The 21,445-nt window shown below is 39.7% G+C and overlaps 1 protein-coding gene across 1 annotated transcript; it reads right to left on the bottom strand.

Moving 5' to 3' along the window:
- Positions 1-4,070: 4,070 nt before the first annotated feature.
- On the bottom strand, positions 4,071-10,994 carry LOC141912253 (carnosine synthase 1-like). The gene is made up of 4 exons (XM_074803476.1): positions 10,275-10,994; positions 9,408-9,570; positions 7,971-8,245; positions 4,071-5,339 (listed from the first exon to the last, which is right to left on the bottom strand). The coding sequence occupies exons 1-4, from the start codon at positions 10,992-10,994 to the stop codon at positions 4,071-4,073; spliced, it is 2,427 nt and encodes an 808-aa protein (XP_074659577.1).
- Between the last annotated feature and the right edge of the window lie 10,451 nt (positions 10,995-21,445).

Below are 21,445 nucleotides of genomic sequence, written 5' to 3'. Positions count from 1 at the left end.
TTTTTTTCCGATTCGCACAGGGGCATTCTAAGGTTAAGAATCAAACTGACATCGTTAACGTTTATTTACCGTTTCGTTTACGTGTAAAACGGACATTGATCGGCCTTTTGAAAATAAATAAAACGCGTACCGTACATCGATGTATCGGTTTTAAAACGTCATCCAATCGCGTGTACGACGCGTTTCAATTGGAACTACGATTAACTAGAACATAATGCGTTCAACACACGAACGATGCGCATAATTCGTCAATTGATGCGTCAATTTGATTATAAGCTGTACCGTACTTCACCGTAGCCAGTACCATTTTTTTAGGGGGCGTTTCCGTCCACCGAACCCATGAGCGTGTTATTTTGATGGTTGCAGACGTATGGTAGGCCCTTTATATATGCCGCAGATATGTCAAGGCTATGGGGCTACTTGAATAGTCCTATAGATTTTCAACTATGTTTTGATGCACTGAGTAAACTTGAATTGATGTGTATCGTATTCAAACCTGAAACGGCAGATTCTAATTTGTTGGGGTGGAAAACTATTTCAATAGAATTCGGTAAAGCCGTTCATTATGTATGCAATGATTAACATTTATTCCAGATTGACACCACCGAGTTCGCAATGTCTGAGCTAAGCCTCTTATACTGGAATTGTATAAAATACCCTCCATCTGGCGTGGTTCATCATGATTCTCTAAGGCTGAATTCTCTGACACACGAGCTTTGAATCTCACCAATCTACAATCTTGAAGAGAGGTACCACGAATGGCAACACGAATCAGAATTGCTAAAAACTGATAATAAACTGTAGGTAGCAGTTGTACATATTTGAATCTTAAACATTTTTACAGATCTTCATTTTAATTGTCGAGGTCGCGGTAGTCATTTTACGAGTTGTTTCCACTGAAAGTAAGCGAATAAGACCTTATTTCGATCTCAGGACCCAGTTCCTAAATGTTGGCTTATATATTTGACTACTGTTAACACCCAATAAAGAAGTTTCCAGTTTCTAGGCGCCATTTTGTGGCGGTCCCGCGAGGTCCCCATTGTTGCGATAATTTGCGCTCATTTTTAAAACATACGTTTAGATTGAATATCATATAGTTCTGCAGTCCCTTGCTCGACGAAATCAATTTACACACCATTTTAAAGGAAATGAAATGCAGATATTTGCTGGCGATTCTTGGAATTTTTGAACGCAACAATTGAGAACAGTGACGATGTGAAACCAAGGACCGCATATCTTAACCGTGCGTAAAAGAAATCGCAATATTTATTAATTTTAAAATATCTTAGTATCTCTTAAAGCTATATTTCCAATTTTCACAGAGGTTAAAGAGGGTTATTTGCAGTTAAAGCCTGCGTTGAATTTTTTAAAATGTCTTCCCTGACGACTGATCTGTACCCGCTTGAGTTGGAGATTACGCGCAAAAGGGGTCTCCCACTGCGCACCGCCATTTCACTGAACATTGAGATTTGTGAAAAGAAATCGCAAAAATAAGATTTTATACTGGTTTGTAATTATCAATATTGCTTCTGATGGTTATATATTACCTTTATTTTCGTATGGTTGAAAATGGACTTTGAGTGTTTTGATGAATTCGAGTTTTTTAGCGTTGGGAAATTAAAGGATTTCTTGTTAGAGTGGGGACTTTCTGTGTTGGTTGCAAATGTGGCCTAGTTGAGAAACTAATTTGCGTTTCAACCGAATGTACCACTCATGGTTGGACACTAGAAAAAAATCTAAGTTTTTATATAGTTTTGAATATGCGGCGCAGCTGAAAGTTGCCAAACTGGACGTTGACCCCCTAAAACAGAATATCAAATGGGGGACAGATATGAACCCCTTTAAATATTATATTGGAATTTTATATCAGTAAGGTTTTCTGGTCGATGTTTTCCAGCAAGAAGGTTGAGATTCATTAAATTCATCGTATGATCCCAGAATGAGGGATTACCAGAGAGAGATATGTGTTAAATATGTCCTAAGCGTTTAAATTGACTGGCACATTTCACCATCGACTCTAAAACGTTTGATTTCACCGAACACAAAATCGGCGCTAGGCTGGACGGGCTGTATACGACAATTCCTCAACTGGGCCGTTCACACTTCAATAGCGGGACAAACCGGATCCCGAAACCAGATTAACGAATTGCTCCCGCCAAAATACGGTACAAAGAAGATATGGATTATCATCTCAAAATATCCCCATGGAAAATGTGAAGAAATCAAATTGCATTTAAAAATTTCTTGTCGCAAATCTCAATGTTCAGTGAAATTGCAATGCGCAGTGGGAGACCCCTTTTGCGTAATCTCAAACTCAAGCGGGTACAGATCAGTCGTCAGGAAATATATTTTGAAAAATTCAACGCAGGCTTTAACTGCAAATAACCCTCTTTAACCTCTGTGAAAATTGGAAATATAGCTTTAAGCGATACTTAGATATTTTAAAATTAATAAATATTGCGATTTCTTTTACGCACGGTTAAGATATGCGGTCCTTGGTTTCACATCGTCACTGTTCTCAATTGTTGCGTTCAAAAATTCCAAGAATCGCCAGCAAATATCTGCATTTCATTTCCTTTAAAATGGTGTGTAAATTGATTTCGTCGAGCAAGGGACTGCATAACTATATGATATTCAATCTAAACGTATGTTTTAAAAATGAGCGCAAATTATCGCAACAATGGGGACCTCGCGGGACCGCCACAAAATGGCGCCTAGAAACTGGAAACTTCTTTATTAGTCGCATGCCCGTTCAGGCCGTCCTCGATTTTTTAACACGAACCAGAACTTTAATATACGACGATGCACTCTTCGATTTGAACAAAAGTTATAAATTCGACCAACTACATCTGTATCCGTACTTTCCAATTTCAAAATAAAAATTTTATTTTTCACCGGCAGATGTGGAGGGTTTTTAAAGGGACGCCATTTTAGGCACATTCTAATTAGCAGAATCAAATCAATGTATATCGATGATCCTTTGAATAAAAGGGAATACCATCGATATTTCGAAGATGAAAATTTGAAAGGAATGAATTCATTCAAAGTATTAATTCAGACTTAAACAATAACTGTCGAAACTGGGTCCAGGAGACTTTACAAAATGATAGCATCTATTTTGACGTCATCCCTATACGGTATAAAAGTGCATCTAGTGTCAATTCGGCCACGTCGTAAAACTGATCGATATATCGATACTGAATTTTTATCATTCAGAAGTGTCGCTCGATAGAAACATACGCGATGTTGGATGTAAGTGCTGGTCGGTTAAATGGGGTGTTGCGGATGTCAAAATGGATACAGCGAATGTAATCTAGGTGCATGGCCTGTATCTTGTTGCTACAAATAATGATCTGTATTTAGTGAGCCGATATTTCGGATAAATACAGAATATATATTCATGTTATCAAACCAGGTGCATATCGTAGCTGTGGAGTTGTTATAGGTATAACTGGACAGTTTTTAATTTCAAGATACGACACGTTTTAATCTTGTTCTCTCTTGTTCAAGTTGTTCCCTTAACGGACAGCCTCTAACTGAAAAGTCTTTCTATTTCACTGGATATTTATGGAAGTCGCTTTAAATTCATAACGAAATTATTAGCTGTATTTATTTCCCTCGGCAGTTATTCGAAGACTTGACTTTTATTGGGAGCAGCGATGAGATCCAACCCGCGATGGTAACACGAACGTGATAGCGTTTATCTCCTCCGACTGGCTTGGGGGTTACACCGCGCCGAATGATTATTATTCGGGATTATTACGGAGTCATTGTGTTTGACGTCAGATGCTTACACCGCGCCGAATAGATGACCGATATTGACGATACGGACGCAATGACTTCCGAAATCCTCTCACAGAGCGGATTAATGTTATGGCTATAAAAATGACATAAATTCAAGCGAATGATTTGTTTATGGAACAACATCTGACTTCACACAAGGAAATAATCGATAATCATTAGGGATGTACATTCTCGGTGAATGTGCAGGATGAAATAAGATAGAATAATCGTAATTGTGATAAAAATCTAATATCAACACGAGATAAATCAAAGATAAACGATCGAAATTATGATTTCAACGTTTTTCCTACGTAATTCATCGGTCTCTTGCGAAAGGTTTGCAAAATTTCACGAACGTTGTATTCTTCAGTCGAGATTCCGAATCGTCCACATATTCTCAGTAGTTTTTTCTTGGCTTCGTCCAAATCATTGCTTTTCACAGCTAAATAACAAATGGGCTTTTCGGTATCTCTGTCGACTGGTTCACCGGCTGTATAAGAAATGATTGGGTTGAATAGAATTTCACCGCTATCGCATAAATCGTTGATTTCATCCATCATATCCCGTATATGGGCATGAATCGACTGTAGACACGTGATGCCCAGTAGTTGACCGCGTGGTGCGGGTTTGTAAACGTGCGGTCTAACTCCACAGGCGCACATATAGACGCATCGCACGAAATCAACGCAGTAACATTCTTTTATCCAGTTCCCCGCGTAAAATCCTCCCATACGAGGGTTGATTTCGATGAGTTTCGGCCCGGAAGACGTCATCATCATTTCCACGTTATAAACGCCGTTGATTAGACCGATTGTTTTGCAACATTGGTAAGCCGCGATTTTCATCTGGGTGACCTGGTCCGGCAACAGACACGACGGCATACACAATGACGTCTCGAGAAATGACGCCTCCCTCGTCGCGCCGTTGTCAGTGACTATTGCCGTAATCAATTGACCTTTGTATATAACAATATTGACGTCGTGCTCGGTTCCTTCAAAAAAGTTCATCATCAGCATGCTAGTTCCGAAGCTCTTTCCCGTTACGGGTACGTTTTCCTCAAATCTAATCTTACTTTCAACCAATGCGAAAAAACTCATGGCTTCGTTTTTGTTCCGCACGAGTTTCACACCGATCGCCCCTCCTCCGAACTCTCGTTTGATAATGCACGGGTATTCTACCGGCGATTCGTCTATGTCTCGCTCTGTTTCGATATGAATGCATTTATCGGCGTAAATTCGCGCCTGGGGAAAATGCTTCAATTCGCTGCGATTTCCGTGCAGAATATTCAGCGTCGACGATTTCTTCTTCGCGATTCTGGAAGCGCTTACGTCAACCCAATTCAGCGACAGTTTTTCACTAATCTGAGCGCACAGTGAAGTGCAGTCTTCTGAAACTGTGCAACAACCGTCGATCTTGAGACCAGCGCAGCTGCTGCTGTTGAGAAGTTGTATAATATTCACCGCGTGCTCCTCGTCTCGGGTATGGTCAGAAAAATCGTATTCGATGAACTGAATAACATCTGGGATGTAGCCCACCTTGCGGTCAACCAATATTATCTAAATCGAAAGCAGAATTCGAGAGTAATTCGATTTGCAAGCAGACGCAAAACTATAGGCTTAGAGTTGATCGCTTTTCAACAGTGATTTTGAAAACCATTTCTGTCACACACGACCCTCGACCTTATCAGTTGTTTTGCGTATCTTATTTATCAGTTTTTTTTAGCAAGGGTCTTGCAATTAGAATAAACCTTCAATTCACAAAAAAATTGCTTTTACTTTTGTCAATCAGTGTTTGTTTACCTAGATTACCCGCGCGTGATAATGAAAAACGCCAACAACTGGATTTAAAATTGCGAATGAATAGACAGGTCACAGTTATGTGTCTGAGCGTTAGTAACCCGTTCTCCAGCATTTCGTCGTTAAACAAATGACATCAGGCTGTATTACAAATTATCGAATTGTTCTATTGGTCTACTGACGAGACCGGGGTTCGATCCCCGTAGTAAGTTACCTAATCGTTGGTGGTAAGATTTTTATAATCGGATGAGCTTATACCATCGTTAGGGATGGCAAGGGCCAAAACACGGTCGAAAAAAGTAACACATCAAAAATATACTTTCTATTGACTTCAGTCCACAATTAATGGCTTAATTCACAAACTAACACAGGTACCTTTCGAAATAATCCAACTTTATGTTTCGAATGATTTATCAACATTATTTTTAGAAATGAATTAATTTCTCCACAAATTTCGCCATTGGCCGCCATTTCTCTGTATTGCATACATGTGGCATGATAGACAAGGTGACCTACAAGGATTTATATTAAACTTCGAGGACGAAACGACAATTTTTATTTTTGATGGTTTTCCAACTTAAATTTCAAATCTTCGTGTTTTCAATAATAGATAATGCAAAAATAAATTCTGCTTTAAGAAAAATGTGAGTAAGTGTTAATTTTTTTCAATTCCGTCGTTTCGTTTCGTTAGTTTGTGGTGTGTCCTGGCCTCAGTCCACAGGTGCCAGCACCCTCCACACGTTTCCAAATTGGATTAAGATCGTCAAGTGAGGTGTTATAGGTATCAAACAAACTACGAATCTGTTGTGCGTTGATTACAACAAAAATTAGTCGAATATATCAAAAGACCAGAAAATGCCAGGCAAATTACTCATCATCAGTCAAATTGGATTACGAAAATTGCCTGCAAAAATGACGTTCTCATTCCTGAATGTGGTTCGTGAAAACATCCGATGGTGAAACTAAACTACAGTCAGGTTACTGACTACGACCCCGGTAAGTGCACGTAATTTCACTGTCACTTGATTTCAGTAATAACATTTGCTGGTAAGTAAAGAAATAACTGTGTCACATATGGACTGATATAGACAGACACATATGGATTATGGACAGATCGACGCCTTACTGTCATATAACACGATCTTCAACCAACGAATGGTTTCAAGCATTTACCACACGTTGTGGGCCATGTCTTAAATTAGTTTCCAGTTTTTAGGAGCCAGAATCAAGCCAGAATTTAAAGAATCAAGTGTTGTGGTCAATATGTAGAGGGTTACTAGTTGTCTCGCGTTGTGGGGCAACCCGTAACGGTTGGTTCAACTCCGTTTTCTGCTTGATTAGTGCGATATCGTAGGGGCAGACTGCGTAATGCAGATTTTGTCCCATGTCCGGAGACCTCCCTTTGACAATCAGAAGCATTGTCGAAAAAATCTACTTCGACAATCCACCAATCAGAAACCAAGCAATGTCGAGGAAATCGACAATCCCACAATCACATAATAAATATTTATTTCTTAATGTGTCTATTTGAGCTCATTTACCCTAGTTTCTCATAAAACCTCAATGCCGTCCTCGTAATAAAATTTCCCTAATGAAAATTTTAATAAGTCAAATGCGCATCAATTGTCTTTTGTTATATAAAAATTAAAACCCGCTCGCCCGGTATCCGACATTTCGACATACAGTCCTTCAATCCCGGCCACTTTGTACGAGGGTAATCTTCGCAAATACCAAGTCGTTCGATCCCAGCTACTTTATTTAATATAGGGGTTATCTACGCAAACACACAGCCCCTCGATCCCAGCCACTTATATAGGTAATCCACGCAAACGACCAGCCCCTCCCCAATCCCAGCAACATTCTGTATAGGTAATCCGCGCAAACCAGCAGCGACTCGATCCCAGCCACTTCAGGTTCATGTAAGGAAATTTAAGCCGGAATTTCTTTGAGAATGCTACTGATCGTCGGATTGTCAAAGGATATTTCCTCAACAATGCTTCAGATTGTCGGATTGTCAAAAGGATATTTCTTCTGCAATGCTTCTGATTGTCTCGGATTGTCGAAAAAAATCTCCTCGAAAATGCTTCTGATTGTCGGATTGTCGAAGGATATTTCTTCGACAATGCCCTTGGCGTATTAATTTGTATGTACTGTTATTCGCCGCCAGAACTACTTAACCAGAAAACGGAGTTGAGCCCAATTACGGTTAACTGTGCCCAGTAAAAATGGTAAACACTTGTTGCAAAACGGTTAAGGACATATTTAGGCATTGGAGTTTGTCAACTTGATCAATATGGACTAGACAAATAAGAATGTAATTACCGATGTTTGCTGAATGAATTGCGATGAGAGATGCGAAGAATTTGACGAGAAGAGAATATGAGGAATTACCTTGATATTGTCTTCGCGAGCAGCATTCCACATGAACTTTTTAGCAGATCGTCCTTTGCTTAACATTAATAGGATTTTGCCCCACATCGCATACCTCTGAGATTTTTCGCACATCATCTCGATCAATGGAGCAACCAACGCTCCTGAATGCAGGTTCGTATCTGGATTACTGATGAACTCAAATACTTGACAGCTCGCCAGGCTTCGACGAGTTTTCACTCCGATACCGATCGGAACGTACAGACCGTCGCATTTCGTCAAAATGTAATCAACAGCTGAAAAATTATGAAAACAAGTTAGTACGTGGTGTCACGGAGGAGTATAAAATTTTCGATGATTTTGCGGAATTCTCGGAAGCGGATCCGTTCTCCTAATATATAAAAAGGGCTTACGATAATAGATGACTTTGACTTCATTTCGATCACGCAGTTCACTTACTAATCATATCTGTTTTTAAATCGGTGAGTTCCGCGGCATTGTGGTTTTTTTCATATAGAATTATCTTTCCGAGCAAATTTTGGGATTTGTTCACCAACTGTTCTTTAATTCTATCTATTTCTGGCACTCCAAAGCCCCACAGCTGCAGCGTCGATTCTATCGATTGTGGAACCGCGTTGTCGCTGGTGATTGGCTCGTTTTTACGACCGACTCTGCATATAAAGCCAGTGGTGATTGGTTCGTCGCAGCGCCCTCTACACACAATAGTTCTTATTCGGAAGGAAATATCGTTTTTCGCATCAACTGTAATTTTATCAAATAGTACTTCTTCTTGTTACTATTCATTTTTCTATTCAGGAATAAATTGCAGAAATGTGCACGTAAATTACATCATGTTGTAATATAAAACTGGGGTTTCAGAAAAAGCAAGGCGTGTAGAAAAGGTTTGCTAAATAAATAAATTGAGTAGTTGGCTACTGTACAATATTATTTGCGATAAATACAGAGATATATAGATACATCAATAGCCGCATAAAGTGAACGACTAAAAGAAGATCAATTAATAAGTGGATATGTATAATCGGCGTTTCATCTTTGACTTGAACATTTCTTTAAGCTTTAACCTGTTTTTTCTGAGTGACTAAATTGATTCCAAATCTTGGGACCCTTTTTATTGTAAACTGGCTGGTTTGCAGGTTAAATGATGAAAAGTAATATGACACTTAATCTTTACCCAAAATACATAACACGAAAACACCACATTAAAAGCACAATGAGAAATACAACGCTAAAACGAAAAGCTGGTTTTTACCTGACTTTTGAATGATAAATTAGTTCAAAGGTACGTAATCTTATTAATAAGAAATAGTGTTCGTTAAGTGTAAAAAATCGGTACAGATTACGTGTCAATGTCATTCCTTTAATTTGGCCCGAATCAGTTACCATCATAAAATTTTATGTTTATGCTCTTGATTTCACTTCAATGAAACATAAGCTTACCCGTTGGACCCGGGTCACAGAACCTCTCTATCAATACGCCATTTCCAGGTGTAGACAGAACAGTTACCGCTCTCTTACAAATGGCTTCATATTCGACGTAATTATGAATGCTGGTCGCTGGTTCATCATCATTATATGAGTTTCCGATCGGTTTTACGACGACCTATCATAATGTATATAAAAGAGCTTTTGCGATAGCGGTTGTGACAACCGATTACGTTCTCCGTGCAACGATTCGATCCGTTATATCGTTAAATACCTGTCTATCTGCGTATATTATGCATCAGTTCATTTCATTAAGGACATCCATTAAGAAGAAAAGACAATGGATTTGCATTAGCCCGCCTTTGCTTTAATCCTTCAGCAAGTGATCTCCTTAGAATACGCTTGCCTAATGCTGAAGAACGGCTTTGCGCACCGTAATGGTGTGCCACTTGTATCGCATTTTGCCAATGAATAAGCGACGTGATCGCGGGCGATTACGGATCGGTTTTTCAGCATCACGTGAGCGCGTTCTGAGTAAACTATGGCTGATAAATGAAAACGAAAGCAAATTCAGGTAGAAGTTTATTTCTGAATCGCTTTCCCAAAAAATGGTGCATATAAATAGCAGATAAACAGAGTCCAGTTATGATTCGACTTTGGGTTCCTTAAAACCTGAGATAACTCTAACTCACTAGTCTGGAATTGGGTCCTGATTGTGAAATAAAGGATCAAAACGTCGGAGGTGGTATATAGAACAGCTTCGATTAACAAGCATTATAGGCGCCGCTGGTTGTCGCAAGGGTGCGTAGATCACCGAGCCTTTGCGACGCGTACGACGCTTGCGGCCGTAGAAAACCATCTTAAATTACCCAGGAATCGTACCTTGTCATTCAGGAAGTCGACATCTGGCAGGAATCGCTCTATCATTTCGCCAACAACATCCTCTATTTGCGTATAATCGACTTCAACCAAATTTATACTTCCATCATCCGGCGGTAATTCATATCCGGAAACGTCGTAACAGAAAACCAAACTCTCCGGGTAAGATATACCAGCTTTGGCCATTAACATACGTGTCCTAATTATGTCATCTATTTTCTCGTTAATCGAACACGAGGTCGGACAATCTAAACCATTTTCAAATTCGGCCTCATCGGTTAAGTTATTCATTAAGTAAGTCACCCGTCGCGGTGCATCGAACACGTCTAAATAACTGTAGCCTCCCTTGTACATCGATATCGCTTTGTGCAGATAGACCGTTTTCAACGACGGATTTCGATCGCTTTGTTTCACTGATAACCAAGAAGTTGACAGAACGAGATGCACATTGCCGGGACAAGACTCGCCGCCCTGTAGCAATATCTGCAAGCATTCTAACGGCGATGACAATATGACGACTGTTATCCCAGATTCTGGTACTTTCTTCCTTGGTATCCCCGCGCGGTCCTCGGTCTCCGGATTGTTGGTTTCGTACAGTGAGCGTTGTAGTACGTTGTAAAAGCGTTTGACCATTATTTCTTCGCTATCCGACATATCGGGTTGCCCGGTAGGTGAGCCTAGATAAAAATCTTGGTTCCATTCGTAGCAAGAGTGTTCAGGCATAGTAGAAATCTTATTTATTCTTTATTTCAATTCTAAATAAGAAAGTAAACAGGTCAACTTTTAGAAGAGTTACGTATTCATTTAGTTTTCGATCGCACATTCTAAATGCTGTGTAATTGGAGTATTTTTACTTGTATTTCGAATGTCGTACGTTCATGTCCTGATTGTGACAACATAAAGGGCGGTGATAATCATGAGGACTGCCTCACAGAAGTTGATGAATTTCATCATTATTCTCACTTTATGTTTTAGACAGTGATATCAAGTCAGTTTATATCAAGTTCCTTGTTGAGGCTTGTGACAGGCTCCAAATAATAGACGTTCGGAGCGTCGTTAAATCATTTTACTCCTAGCGGTACAAGTGTTACTAGCACATACATACACATTCACCAGAAACAATTCATCGGAGATGGTGAGATAGATTATAGCGAAACGTTGTTAATTACATAGATTAGTAGCCGTTTCACGAATCCATTGTATAAGCTGCATTAACTATGCATTTGAGGTTTCGTGCATGATATTAAAACTTATGGGAATGATTTTTACTTACTATGTTCACCGTTCTGTTCCGTTTGGTCTTACCCGCAGGATTGAACTGCAAATTATTGGCGTGTTGGCCGATTTGATCTAAATAACCTGAAATGAATGTATTCGGTTTGAATATACTCTTACAGCTGTGCACTATCCCAACCGTAATTATCATAATGATCTGTTTAACGATGCCAAACGTACATATATGTCTGCCGAATGATTTACCATTTGCCAGTTCAACATGCCACGAAAAATGCTACAGTTACACATAGCCGGACACAAATATAACGATTCAAAAGGGACAGCGTTATCTATTAACTGGTACTCGTACCCGCTAACCAGTTCTAAGCGTACACCGACCTACATCGATAGTCAATCGGTTGGGTTAGTAGTTAAACAGCTTTGCATCTCATGAATTTGAACTGAACTTAAATTTAAATGTAATTCTCCCTGTATGTATATGATAGTGTAATAGAGTGATTTTTGATATGTCAATCTCAATGGAATTGGGATTGAATGAGTTTAAACTGTATTACTGTATTGTGGCGCCTCGACGACAAGTTGAGGTACTAATTTGTCTGCTGATCCTATTGTCACTCTGTTAAGGAAATTCAGCCATGTAGGGTGAATTTAATGTAGGAAAATAAAGTTGAAACTATATTGTACTCTGTCTATTTTCGTCTCTTTAGGTAAGATTTAGGTCTAACTGCAGTATGGGTCACCCTTCCACTACGTGGTGCTAGTAGTTCCAAAATCAATACTAATTACCAAATCTCAATTCAATTGAATAAAATTTTATTGAACAAACTCAAAATTTGCAATTCAATCCAATTTCTTTATATGAAACAAACTACATATTTTCAATTCAATTTCACTTTATTGACTATCAAATCTGAAATATGATATATATACGTTCGAAGGAGGAAAGACCATCGTATCCTCAATTAATACGCTTTAATCGGTTTTATTCTTAAGTTAGATCATGGATTAGGGTTAGGGTTAGGTTTAGCAATACGACTGTGGAATCTTCCCAAATTGCGTAGTCTACTAGCATGCGTCGAATATGTTATGTTTAAGGTTTTAGTAGGTCCACATATCGTGTTAGTTGAATGATAAGGGTTAGGGTTAGGTTTAGATTTAGGCATAATGAACATAAGACCTACTTTTTGGAATAATGAAACTCACAAATTGCGCAATTTTATGATAAAGGATTCAGTCATGTTTAGATAGTTGGTTTGATCAAGGATTAGGGTTAGGGTGAGGTTTAGGCATATTAGGAGTGAGCATTTTTTTTAATACAACGGACCACCGGTCAATGTCAAGTTAATTTAAAATGTTTAGTCTAATACTTAGGTATATCACGCTGTCCACGATCTCTACACTGTAAATATCACATCACTCATTCACTAAAATCAAAGTCGACTTTACACGTACACAGTAAGTTACACCCTGACGATGTCCACGCTAAAATCAAAGTCTACTAAGGCATTGTATGGTACCACGTTGACGATGTCCACGCTGTCTACACTAAAATCACATTTTATACTATAAGGCATAGTAAGGTACCACGCTGACGATGTCCACGCTGTCTACACTAAAATCAAAGTCTATATATACTATAAGGCATAGTAAGGTACCACGCTGACGATGTCCACGCTGTCTACACTAAAATCAAAGTCTATACTGTCTGTTGCGTATGATAATGAATTAAATAAAATTAATGAATCAAATGTGTTTATATAAGAAAACTAATGTAAGTATTGATTCTTTGGTCACTCTGTTAAGGAAATTCAGCCATGTAGGGTGAATTTCATGTAGGAAAATAAAGTTGAAACTATATTGTACTCTGTCTATTTTCGTCTCTTTAGTTTCGACCGGATCGGTGATATCGATCGGTGGTCAGTTCGACCGTAACGAGGAGAGATTGGAGACTGGTTAGCCCTGTTAATGCAGCACGGCTACTCGAGATAGTGGAATTGCACACATGGGAATCCTGTCGTTTTGATTCGCGTCTCGAATTGCGCAGTTCGGGAAGAAAATAAGAAAATATATATATATATATATATATATATATATATATATATATATATATATATATATATATATATATATATATATATATATATATATATATATATATATATATATATATATATATATATATATATATATATATATATATATATATATATATATATATATATATATATATATATATATATATATATATATATATATGAGTAAAACCTCACTGAGAGTTACGTGTAATTTACTCGGAGGAAAATACCGCTCTGCGACATATTGGGGCTCGTCCGGGAAATGGATAAAATTGAAACGAATCAACATTAAAGTGTCAACCACGGACATCTGCCCGTCCAGTGTAGACGATCCTACGATAACGAATTCTCCGATCTTGCGATGAAGAATACTTCTGTAATTTCCGGTGTGAGGTGTGATGATTGGTCGTAAATCTGGTACCAGTGTATGAAATGTTAAGTCCACTTGTAAATGATCATCAACGCCATCGGAATTGGAAGTGAATTCATCGATTTCGTGAGTGAAAAATTTCTACTTATTGGTAGACGGTAGAATATTAGTTGCTTGCAATCTGCCGACCTGTGCTTTAGTTCTTGAACTCAATTTAGTTTGCATGGTGGTGATTTTGTGCAGGTGACCGAGAGATATTGACAATTTCATTTAATTTTGTGTTTTCGTCTATGCATGACCATGATGAAATTCATTTTAATTTGAGTTGATTTTATTACCTGAATTATACTGTAAAGCATTTCAGTTATTATTTATTGCTTATTTATTTAAATTAAGTTGCTTGATTTAAATTCGTGTATGTTTACGGTTTCATGCTTAAGTTATCATTTGTGTTGTTTTTCTTAGGTTTGCATGTGATTTGCTAAATAAGCTTAAAATTTTGTTTTGGAGCAATTATTGTCTGCGAGCATATTATGGCTCTATGCGAGAGGTCTGTCCTAATAGGGGGATTAGAAAATTTTGTGAGGAATATTTCTCCGGGTGTGGCAAGGTCGAAGCTTCCAGCCAGTCTTCTAGCCTCGGGGGTATTTTTATAACGTTTATAACGTTTAGCAATGCTCGCTCAGTTTCAGATGCACGACGCTTGAATGGCTCGAGGGTTCAGGTGAGCCAGGGTGAGTATGTTATGTCTGTTGCGTCGCACGAAGAGTTTTTGAGAGAAGTTTTTGATGAAGAGACGAAGCTGGCGGAAATGATTAAGACATTCTCAAGCCTACCTACGAGAACAAAAAGCAGATTAGTAGGGAAAATGGAGGGACACATCCATGAGGCAGTGAAGAAGGAATTGTCTTATACAGCACCGGGTACTTCAGCTTCAAAGCCTTCGGTTGAATCCGTCAATGATGTAGCTGCAACTTCTTATCGAGAATCTATCCAAGCCGTGAAAAACATCTCAATCCAAGCACCACGAATTGGTCAGTTTAGTGGATCCGAATCAGAAGGAGAGGTTTCATACCTTTAATGGCGACAAGAAGTACGAGGGTTAATGAGAGATACGTCATTATCGGAAGCAGTTCGTTTACGCATCATCCGATCATCTTTGCGGGGTACGGCATTGCTTGGCTAACTAATGTGTATGATGAAATCGAATTGGTCACCGTCGCTGAGATAGTCGATAGGATGGAAGCTACATTTGGGGAAGTCCACACAGCGGAAGAATTAATGGTGGAGTTTCACCAAGCAATACAACGAGAATCGGAGTCGATAGCAGATTGGTCATCCAGACTGGGGGAGATCGCATAAAAAATCAGATCAACTCCATCTTGGAAGGCTTATATTACCCAGGAATCCCTCAAGGTGCAATTTTGGAGAGGCTTGCACTCGTTGCCGCTGAAGATGGCAATTCGAACATTCAAGGAGCCGCCGCATTCCTTCCGCCGTTTAGTTACTGAGGCGCGAAAGGCGAAGTCTGAGGTAGAAGAGGATGTAGCGGGTGTAGGAAAGTTTTCAGGAAGGCTACGGTTCAGCAAACCTCAGTTTCCTCTACAGAGGGTGATATGCTCGGTCAGCTGAAAACGCTGATGAAACAATTCGAGAAAATGCAGCGAGATATGGAATAGCCCAAAGAACAGCGACTCGAACAGAGAAATTGGAAGTTCAGAGAAGAGAATTTGAAAAAATTTGAAAATTCAATCGCCGGGGATGCGTTTTGGGGTCATTTTACGGTCTCATTCACAGAAGCATGAGAAGCAGAAGTCGTGAGCCAACCACCTAGTACAGAGAACGACGAGCTGCTACGCGGTACAGCGTGCTTTTGAAAAAAATTTTGTTAAGCAAAAAAGTGGGGCGGCTTTGGCCGCCCCTGCCGCCCCTGTTCCGTCCGACGGCCCTGGAAGGGAACTGGATGGCGGAGAGGAAATAACCGGAAGCCGTTGGTACCACTAGAAGAAAGGATCTGCTACGGTTGCAAACAGAAAGGACATATTGGAAAGTTCTGCCCGTAGCAGAGTCAGGGAAACGATCAGACGTCCACTCCTGGAGGCAACGAGCGGACGGGCAAGTAGAAAGCCTCAGTACTGCGGACCTTATCGGAGCACCAAATGAAGTAAGTCTTAAGAAAGGTAGCATTGAATGTTTTGGCTTAATAGATTCGGGTTCAATGGTGTCAACAGTATCACGTGAGTTTTTATTGAATCATTTTGGCAAAGATGTACCTGTATATCCGTTAAATGATTTGTGCCCTGGGTTTTCAGTTTCAACTGTTAGCGTGCCGACTTACCATTTCAGGGTTATTGCTAATTGAGTGTTGAATACAACGATTCTTTGTCGAACGTGTTATTTCTCGTGGTGAATTCTCTACGGACTACGATGACAGAGTTCCTGTGTTATTGGGCACTAACGCGCTGAAGTGTTTCGGTTCTATTCCGTTGGTTCCACCCGACTCGAGTATTGATGGTTCCACATGTTATGTTAAAACTACCCGTTGTGTTGATGTTGAACCAAATTCCGAGGTTAGTTCGATCTTCTGTAAATAGTAATTTTAATTGTTTTATGACGTCCGGAGACTCTCTTGTGATTCCAGGATCGCTGTATGTTGTTCCCACTGTGTCTGTACTCCCAGCTGTACGATGTTGCCGAGTTGCAGTTCGTATGAGGAATGCCAGTGAGAAGAAAGTGACTATACCGAACAAGACAGTAATCAGCAGTATAGTTCCCGTCACGGAGGTTGTTGCGGGCGATGTCAATACGCATTCTGAAGATGCTGAGGTAAAAAAAAGGTACGGAAGTTACAAATGAGGAATTCCTTAAATCGATTGATGTGACAGGAGTTTCAACTGATGAGGGGAAAGACATGCTGAAACAACTACTCACTAAGTGGAAGCATATCTTTGCGCTCGACGATCTAGATCTGGGGACAACCGACATAGCTGAACACACCATTCGAATGACGGATGAGGAACCTATTAACCTTCGGTATCGTCATGTTCCGCCTGGAATGGAAGAAGTCCGGAAACATCTTAAAATGATGTTAGAGGCGGGTGTTATCCGTCGCTCAATCAGCCCTTACTCAAGTCCAGTCGTCCTTGTAAGGAAGAAAAATGGGGAATTACGTTTTTCGTGGACTATCGTGAGCTCAACCGAAAGACGATACCGGACCGGTACAGCTTACCACGAATCGACGAGGTGCTGAAAAACTTATCTGAATGCGATAGGTTTACCGTGATAGATTTGAAGAGTAGGTATTAGCAGTAAAAGATGGCGGATAGAGATCGAGAAAAAACGGCGTTCAACATAGGACCAGGTTTTGGGTTCTTCGAATTTAAAAAGATGCCCTTCGGGTTAACCCGTGCCGCGGCGTCGTTTCAAAGAACTATGGAGAGGGTACTTTGTGATTTAAATCTGAAAACCTGTTTGGTGTATTTAGACGATATCATTGTTTTTTTCGAAGGGAGCAGATCAGCACATGTAATAATGAAGTCTTCCAGCGTTTGAGAAAGCCGGATCGAAGGCGAAACCATCTAAATGTAAGTTTCTGCACACTGAAGTACTGTATCTTGGCCATAAGATATCAGAAAAAGGAATTGGAATGATCCGGAAAAGACCAGAGCGATTGCGGAGTGGCAACCACCGAAGTCCGTTGCGGAGTTACGTTCGTTTTTGGGTTTTGCTGGGTTTTATCGCCGGTTTGTGAAAGACTTTTCGCGGATTGCCAAGCCACTCACTGACCTACTTAAGGATATACCACAAACTCGTCGGAAGTCCAAGCACCCACTCTCAAAATGGACGGGATCGGAGGAGGATGCATTCCAACGGTTGAAGTCTACTTTATGCCAACCTCGTATGCTGGGTTTTGCGGACTATTCGTTGCCGTTCACGCTTAGAACGGATGCATCAACTGCAGGACTTGGTGCAGTCCTTTATCAAGAGCAGCAAGGTCAGCGTCGAGTGATTGGTTTTGCCAGCAGAACTTTAAAGCCGTCAGAAACCAGGTATCCCGTGGCAAAGCTCGAGTTTCTAGCTCTGAAATGGGCATGTGATGTCTTTCACGACTATCTGTACGGTCATCACTGTGTAGTCGAGACAGACAATAATCCTTTGACTTACGCTTTGAAAAATGCCAAACTTGAAGCCACCGGTCACCGCTAGCTACAGAGTCTTTCCGTGTACGATTTAGAGCTGCACTATGTTCCTGGAAAAAAAACATATCAGATTTCCGGAGTAGTCAGTTCCGATGAGAATAATTGGGATGTGCCTTCCAGAATCGACTTGAAATGGATGCAGTCTCAGGATCCTGTCATATCGAAGCTTCACAGATTATTGTTAGAGAGGAAGCCCTTCTGTCCTACAAATCGTCAGGAGCAAAAATATCGTAAGTATTTCCCATCTTTGAGCTTGGCGAACGATCTTGTGGTGAGGAGGAAGACGGAGCACGATGCCGAGGAGGTCCAGGTGCAGGTACCTCCTGAGGAAAGTGGCAACATCCTCCATCTAGCAAACGATAGATTAGGTCGTCTAGGGAGAGATAAAACGTGGGAAGCCGTCAATAGCAGACTCCTATGGCCCGGAATGTTTAGGGATGTTGAGTGGTACATCGGAAGTTGTAAGAGATGCACGGTTCATAAAGCTAAATCCCAGATTGCTCCATTAGAGAATATAGGAGAATATAGTTACGAGTGAACCGCTTGAACTGCTGCTCTGCATGGATTTCCTGTCGTTAGAGCCATCGCATGGGTATGAAAACTTGTTGGTGTTGACGGATCATTTTTCAAAGTTAAGTGTCGTCATCCCTACTAGGAATCAGCATGCCCGGACAGCTGCTCGTGCCATCTATGACCATTTCATCGTAAGATATGGAATTCCTAAGACGTTGCACAGCGACCAGGGAAGGAATTTTGAGGGGAATGTGATGTCGGAGTTGTGTGCAATCCTTGGGATTAAAAAAAGTCGGACGACACCATATCACCCTATGGGGAATGGATGCTGTGAGCGAATGAATGGCACGCTGCTCAGTAGACTTCGACTCTTAGACACGAATCAGAAAACCAAGCGGAAGATATTTCTACGACAGTATGGCAGTACAACTGCAGCCCTCATGATACTACAGGGTTTACTCCGTACACCCTTATGTTTGGACGTACTCCAGTTTTACCACTTGACCAAGTGTATGGTGCTATGGAGGAGATAGCAGAAACGTGGAGGGTCGCGAGAGAACGAATGGAAGAGAAATCCGACAAAGCCGCATGGTATTATGACCAAAAGGTATCCGGTGGTCCCATTCAAATTGGTGATTTCGTACTCGTTAGAATCGTCGGACCAGCTTCTACCGGGAAACTATCTAGCAGGTGGTGCGATGAAGAGTATCGTGTAACTAGACAGAAGGACGATGCGTTTCCGGTCTATGAACTTGAGGGGATCCGGTCAGGAAAACAGACGAGTTTGCATCGTAATCAACTCTGTCGTTTGGCATTTCCGTTACGAGATGACAAAGAAACTGAATCGAAGGAAACTGGAAGTAACCGTGTGGAAAAAACAGGAGAGAAAATTCAGACTGAAGAAACTGTAGAAGAGAAGGAGGATGACCTTCCACTTGAGGAGATGGATGGGTGTACGATAACGATTACTGAGACAGATGGAGATGTTGGGATAGAAACAGTAGTGCCCCGTGTGCCAGTCACTAAGGTAAACGATATAGAGACATTACGTGTTCCCGAACAGAGTGGTCAAGATGCTGCCATCACGGTTTTGGAGGGGTCGAATGCAACAGAATTGCAACCTGCCGGAAGGATAGAAAATGGTGACGGCTCAGATCATGTTTTACCTATGGAGGTTGAGGAACGAGATGATGATGGATCTATGGATGAGGAAGAAGTGTCAACTCCACCTACTCCACCTAGAAGATCAGGGAGAACTCGGAAAGTGCCAGCTAGATATGATGATTATGTGATGTGCAACGCTGGTATCTCTACTGGGAAAGAGGAGAATTCGAGTATCCCAGATTGGGAGCGGAGAGCAGAGATATTGATGCGTATAGCTAAAGATGAATCTATTTCCTCTAATCCTTTCATACTTACCTCATTGCTTAATATCATTCAGAGTTCTTGAGATTCATTCTGTTGATTTTCTTTAAGCAGGGGAGGAGTGTAGTGAAATATACGTGTAATCAACTGTACAATTCGTTAGTATTTTATTAATAAAAAAATGGAAAAATTTACTTCTTACTGGTTCATTTACTATCTATGAGATATTCGGACGTCTGTGGAGGAAACGTGCGAGTTTTGAAGTGTTTCTTGTTTGGGCTAATTTTTGGGTAAGAAGTTGGCTGGTCGTATGCGAAATGTTTTTGTTCATGAGGTTGTTAATTTGCCTTTTGTTTAGGTAGCTGTATATGTTACATTCGAAGTAAGTATAGGGGTGGGCCTGATATTGGACCTCTTCGTAGTTAGTTTGTTTGTTAGTAAGCGAATTCGGTAATTATTAATTTTAATTTGTCTGAGAACGGTCTAGCATATAGTTTAGATGAAGTATATCGAGACGATATTTTTAAAACTAGAGAGAGTGTGTAATAGAGTGATTTTTGATATGTCAATCTCAATGGAATTGGGATTGAATGGGTTAAAACTGTATTACTGTATTGTTGCGCCTGAGGTACTAAGTTGAGGTACTAATCTGTCTGCTGGTCCTATTGTCACTCTGTTAAGGAAATTCAGCCATGTAGGGTGAATTTCATGTTGGAAAATAAAGTTGAAACTATATTGTACTCTGTCTATTTTCGTCTCTTTAGGTAAGATTTATATTTATTTATGCGTTGTATTCTAAGAGTTAATGTTGCTAGACCGTGCTCTTATGGTAAAAGTATTTATATGACTGAAACTGGACCATTCTTTAGAATAGATGTTTGGTCGGTGAGGATTTTAACATGGGATATTATGGTTATGGAAATTAATTGATTGTGCATGTCTGTTGCGTATGATAATGAATTGAATTAAATCATTGAATCAAATGTGTTTATATAAGAAAACTATTGTAAGTATTGATTCTTTGGTCACTCTGTTAAGGATATTCAGCCATGTAGGGTGAATTTCATGTAGGAAAAGAAAGTTGAAACTATATTGTACTCTGTCTATTTTCGTCTCTTTAGGTTCGACCGGATCGGTGATATCGATCGATGGTCAGTTTGACCGTAACGAGGAGAGATTGGAGACTGGTATATATATATATATATATATATATATATATATATATATATATATATATATATATATATATATATATATATATATATATATATATATATATATATATATATATATATATATATATATATATGTATATATATGTATATATATGTATATATATGTATATATGTATATATATATATATATATATATATATATATATATATATATATATATATATATATATATATATATATA

This window comes from Tubulanus polymorphus, chromosome 10 (genome assembly GCF_964204645.1).
Source record: "Tubulanus polymorphus chromosome 10, tnTubPoly1.2, whole genome shotgun sequence".
NCBI lineage: Eukaryota > Metazoa > Nemertea > Palaeonemertea > Tubulaniformes > Tubulanidae > Tubulanus > Tubulanus polymorphus.
The sequence above is the reverse complement of the archived record's forward strand: the minus strand, read 5'-3'. Positions and strand labels throughout refer to the sequence as shown.

Bases quoted from the DNA above. Each gene is read 5' to 3' on its own strand.
- LOC141912253 (XM_074803476.1), bottom strand. From the start codon at position 10,994: ATGCCTGAACACTCTTGCTACGAATGGAACCAAGATTTTTATCTAGGC. The intron at 9,571-10,274 runs GTACGATTCCTG...ACATTATGATAG, and splicing joins TCGACTTCCTGAATGACAAG to GTCGTCGTAAAACCGATCGG. The intron at 5,340-7,970 runs GTAATTCCTCAT...CTTTCGATTTAG, and splicing joins CTCGCGAAGACAATATCAAG to ATAATATTGGTTGACCGCAA.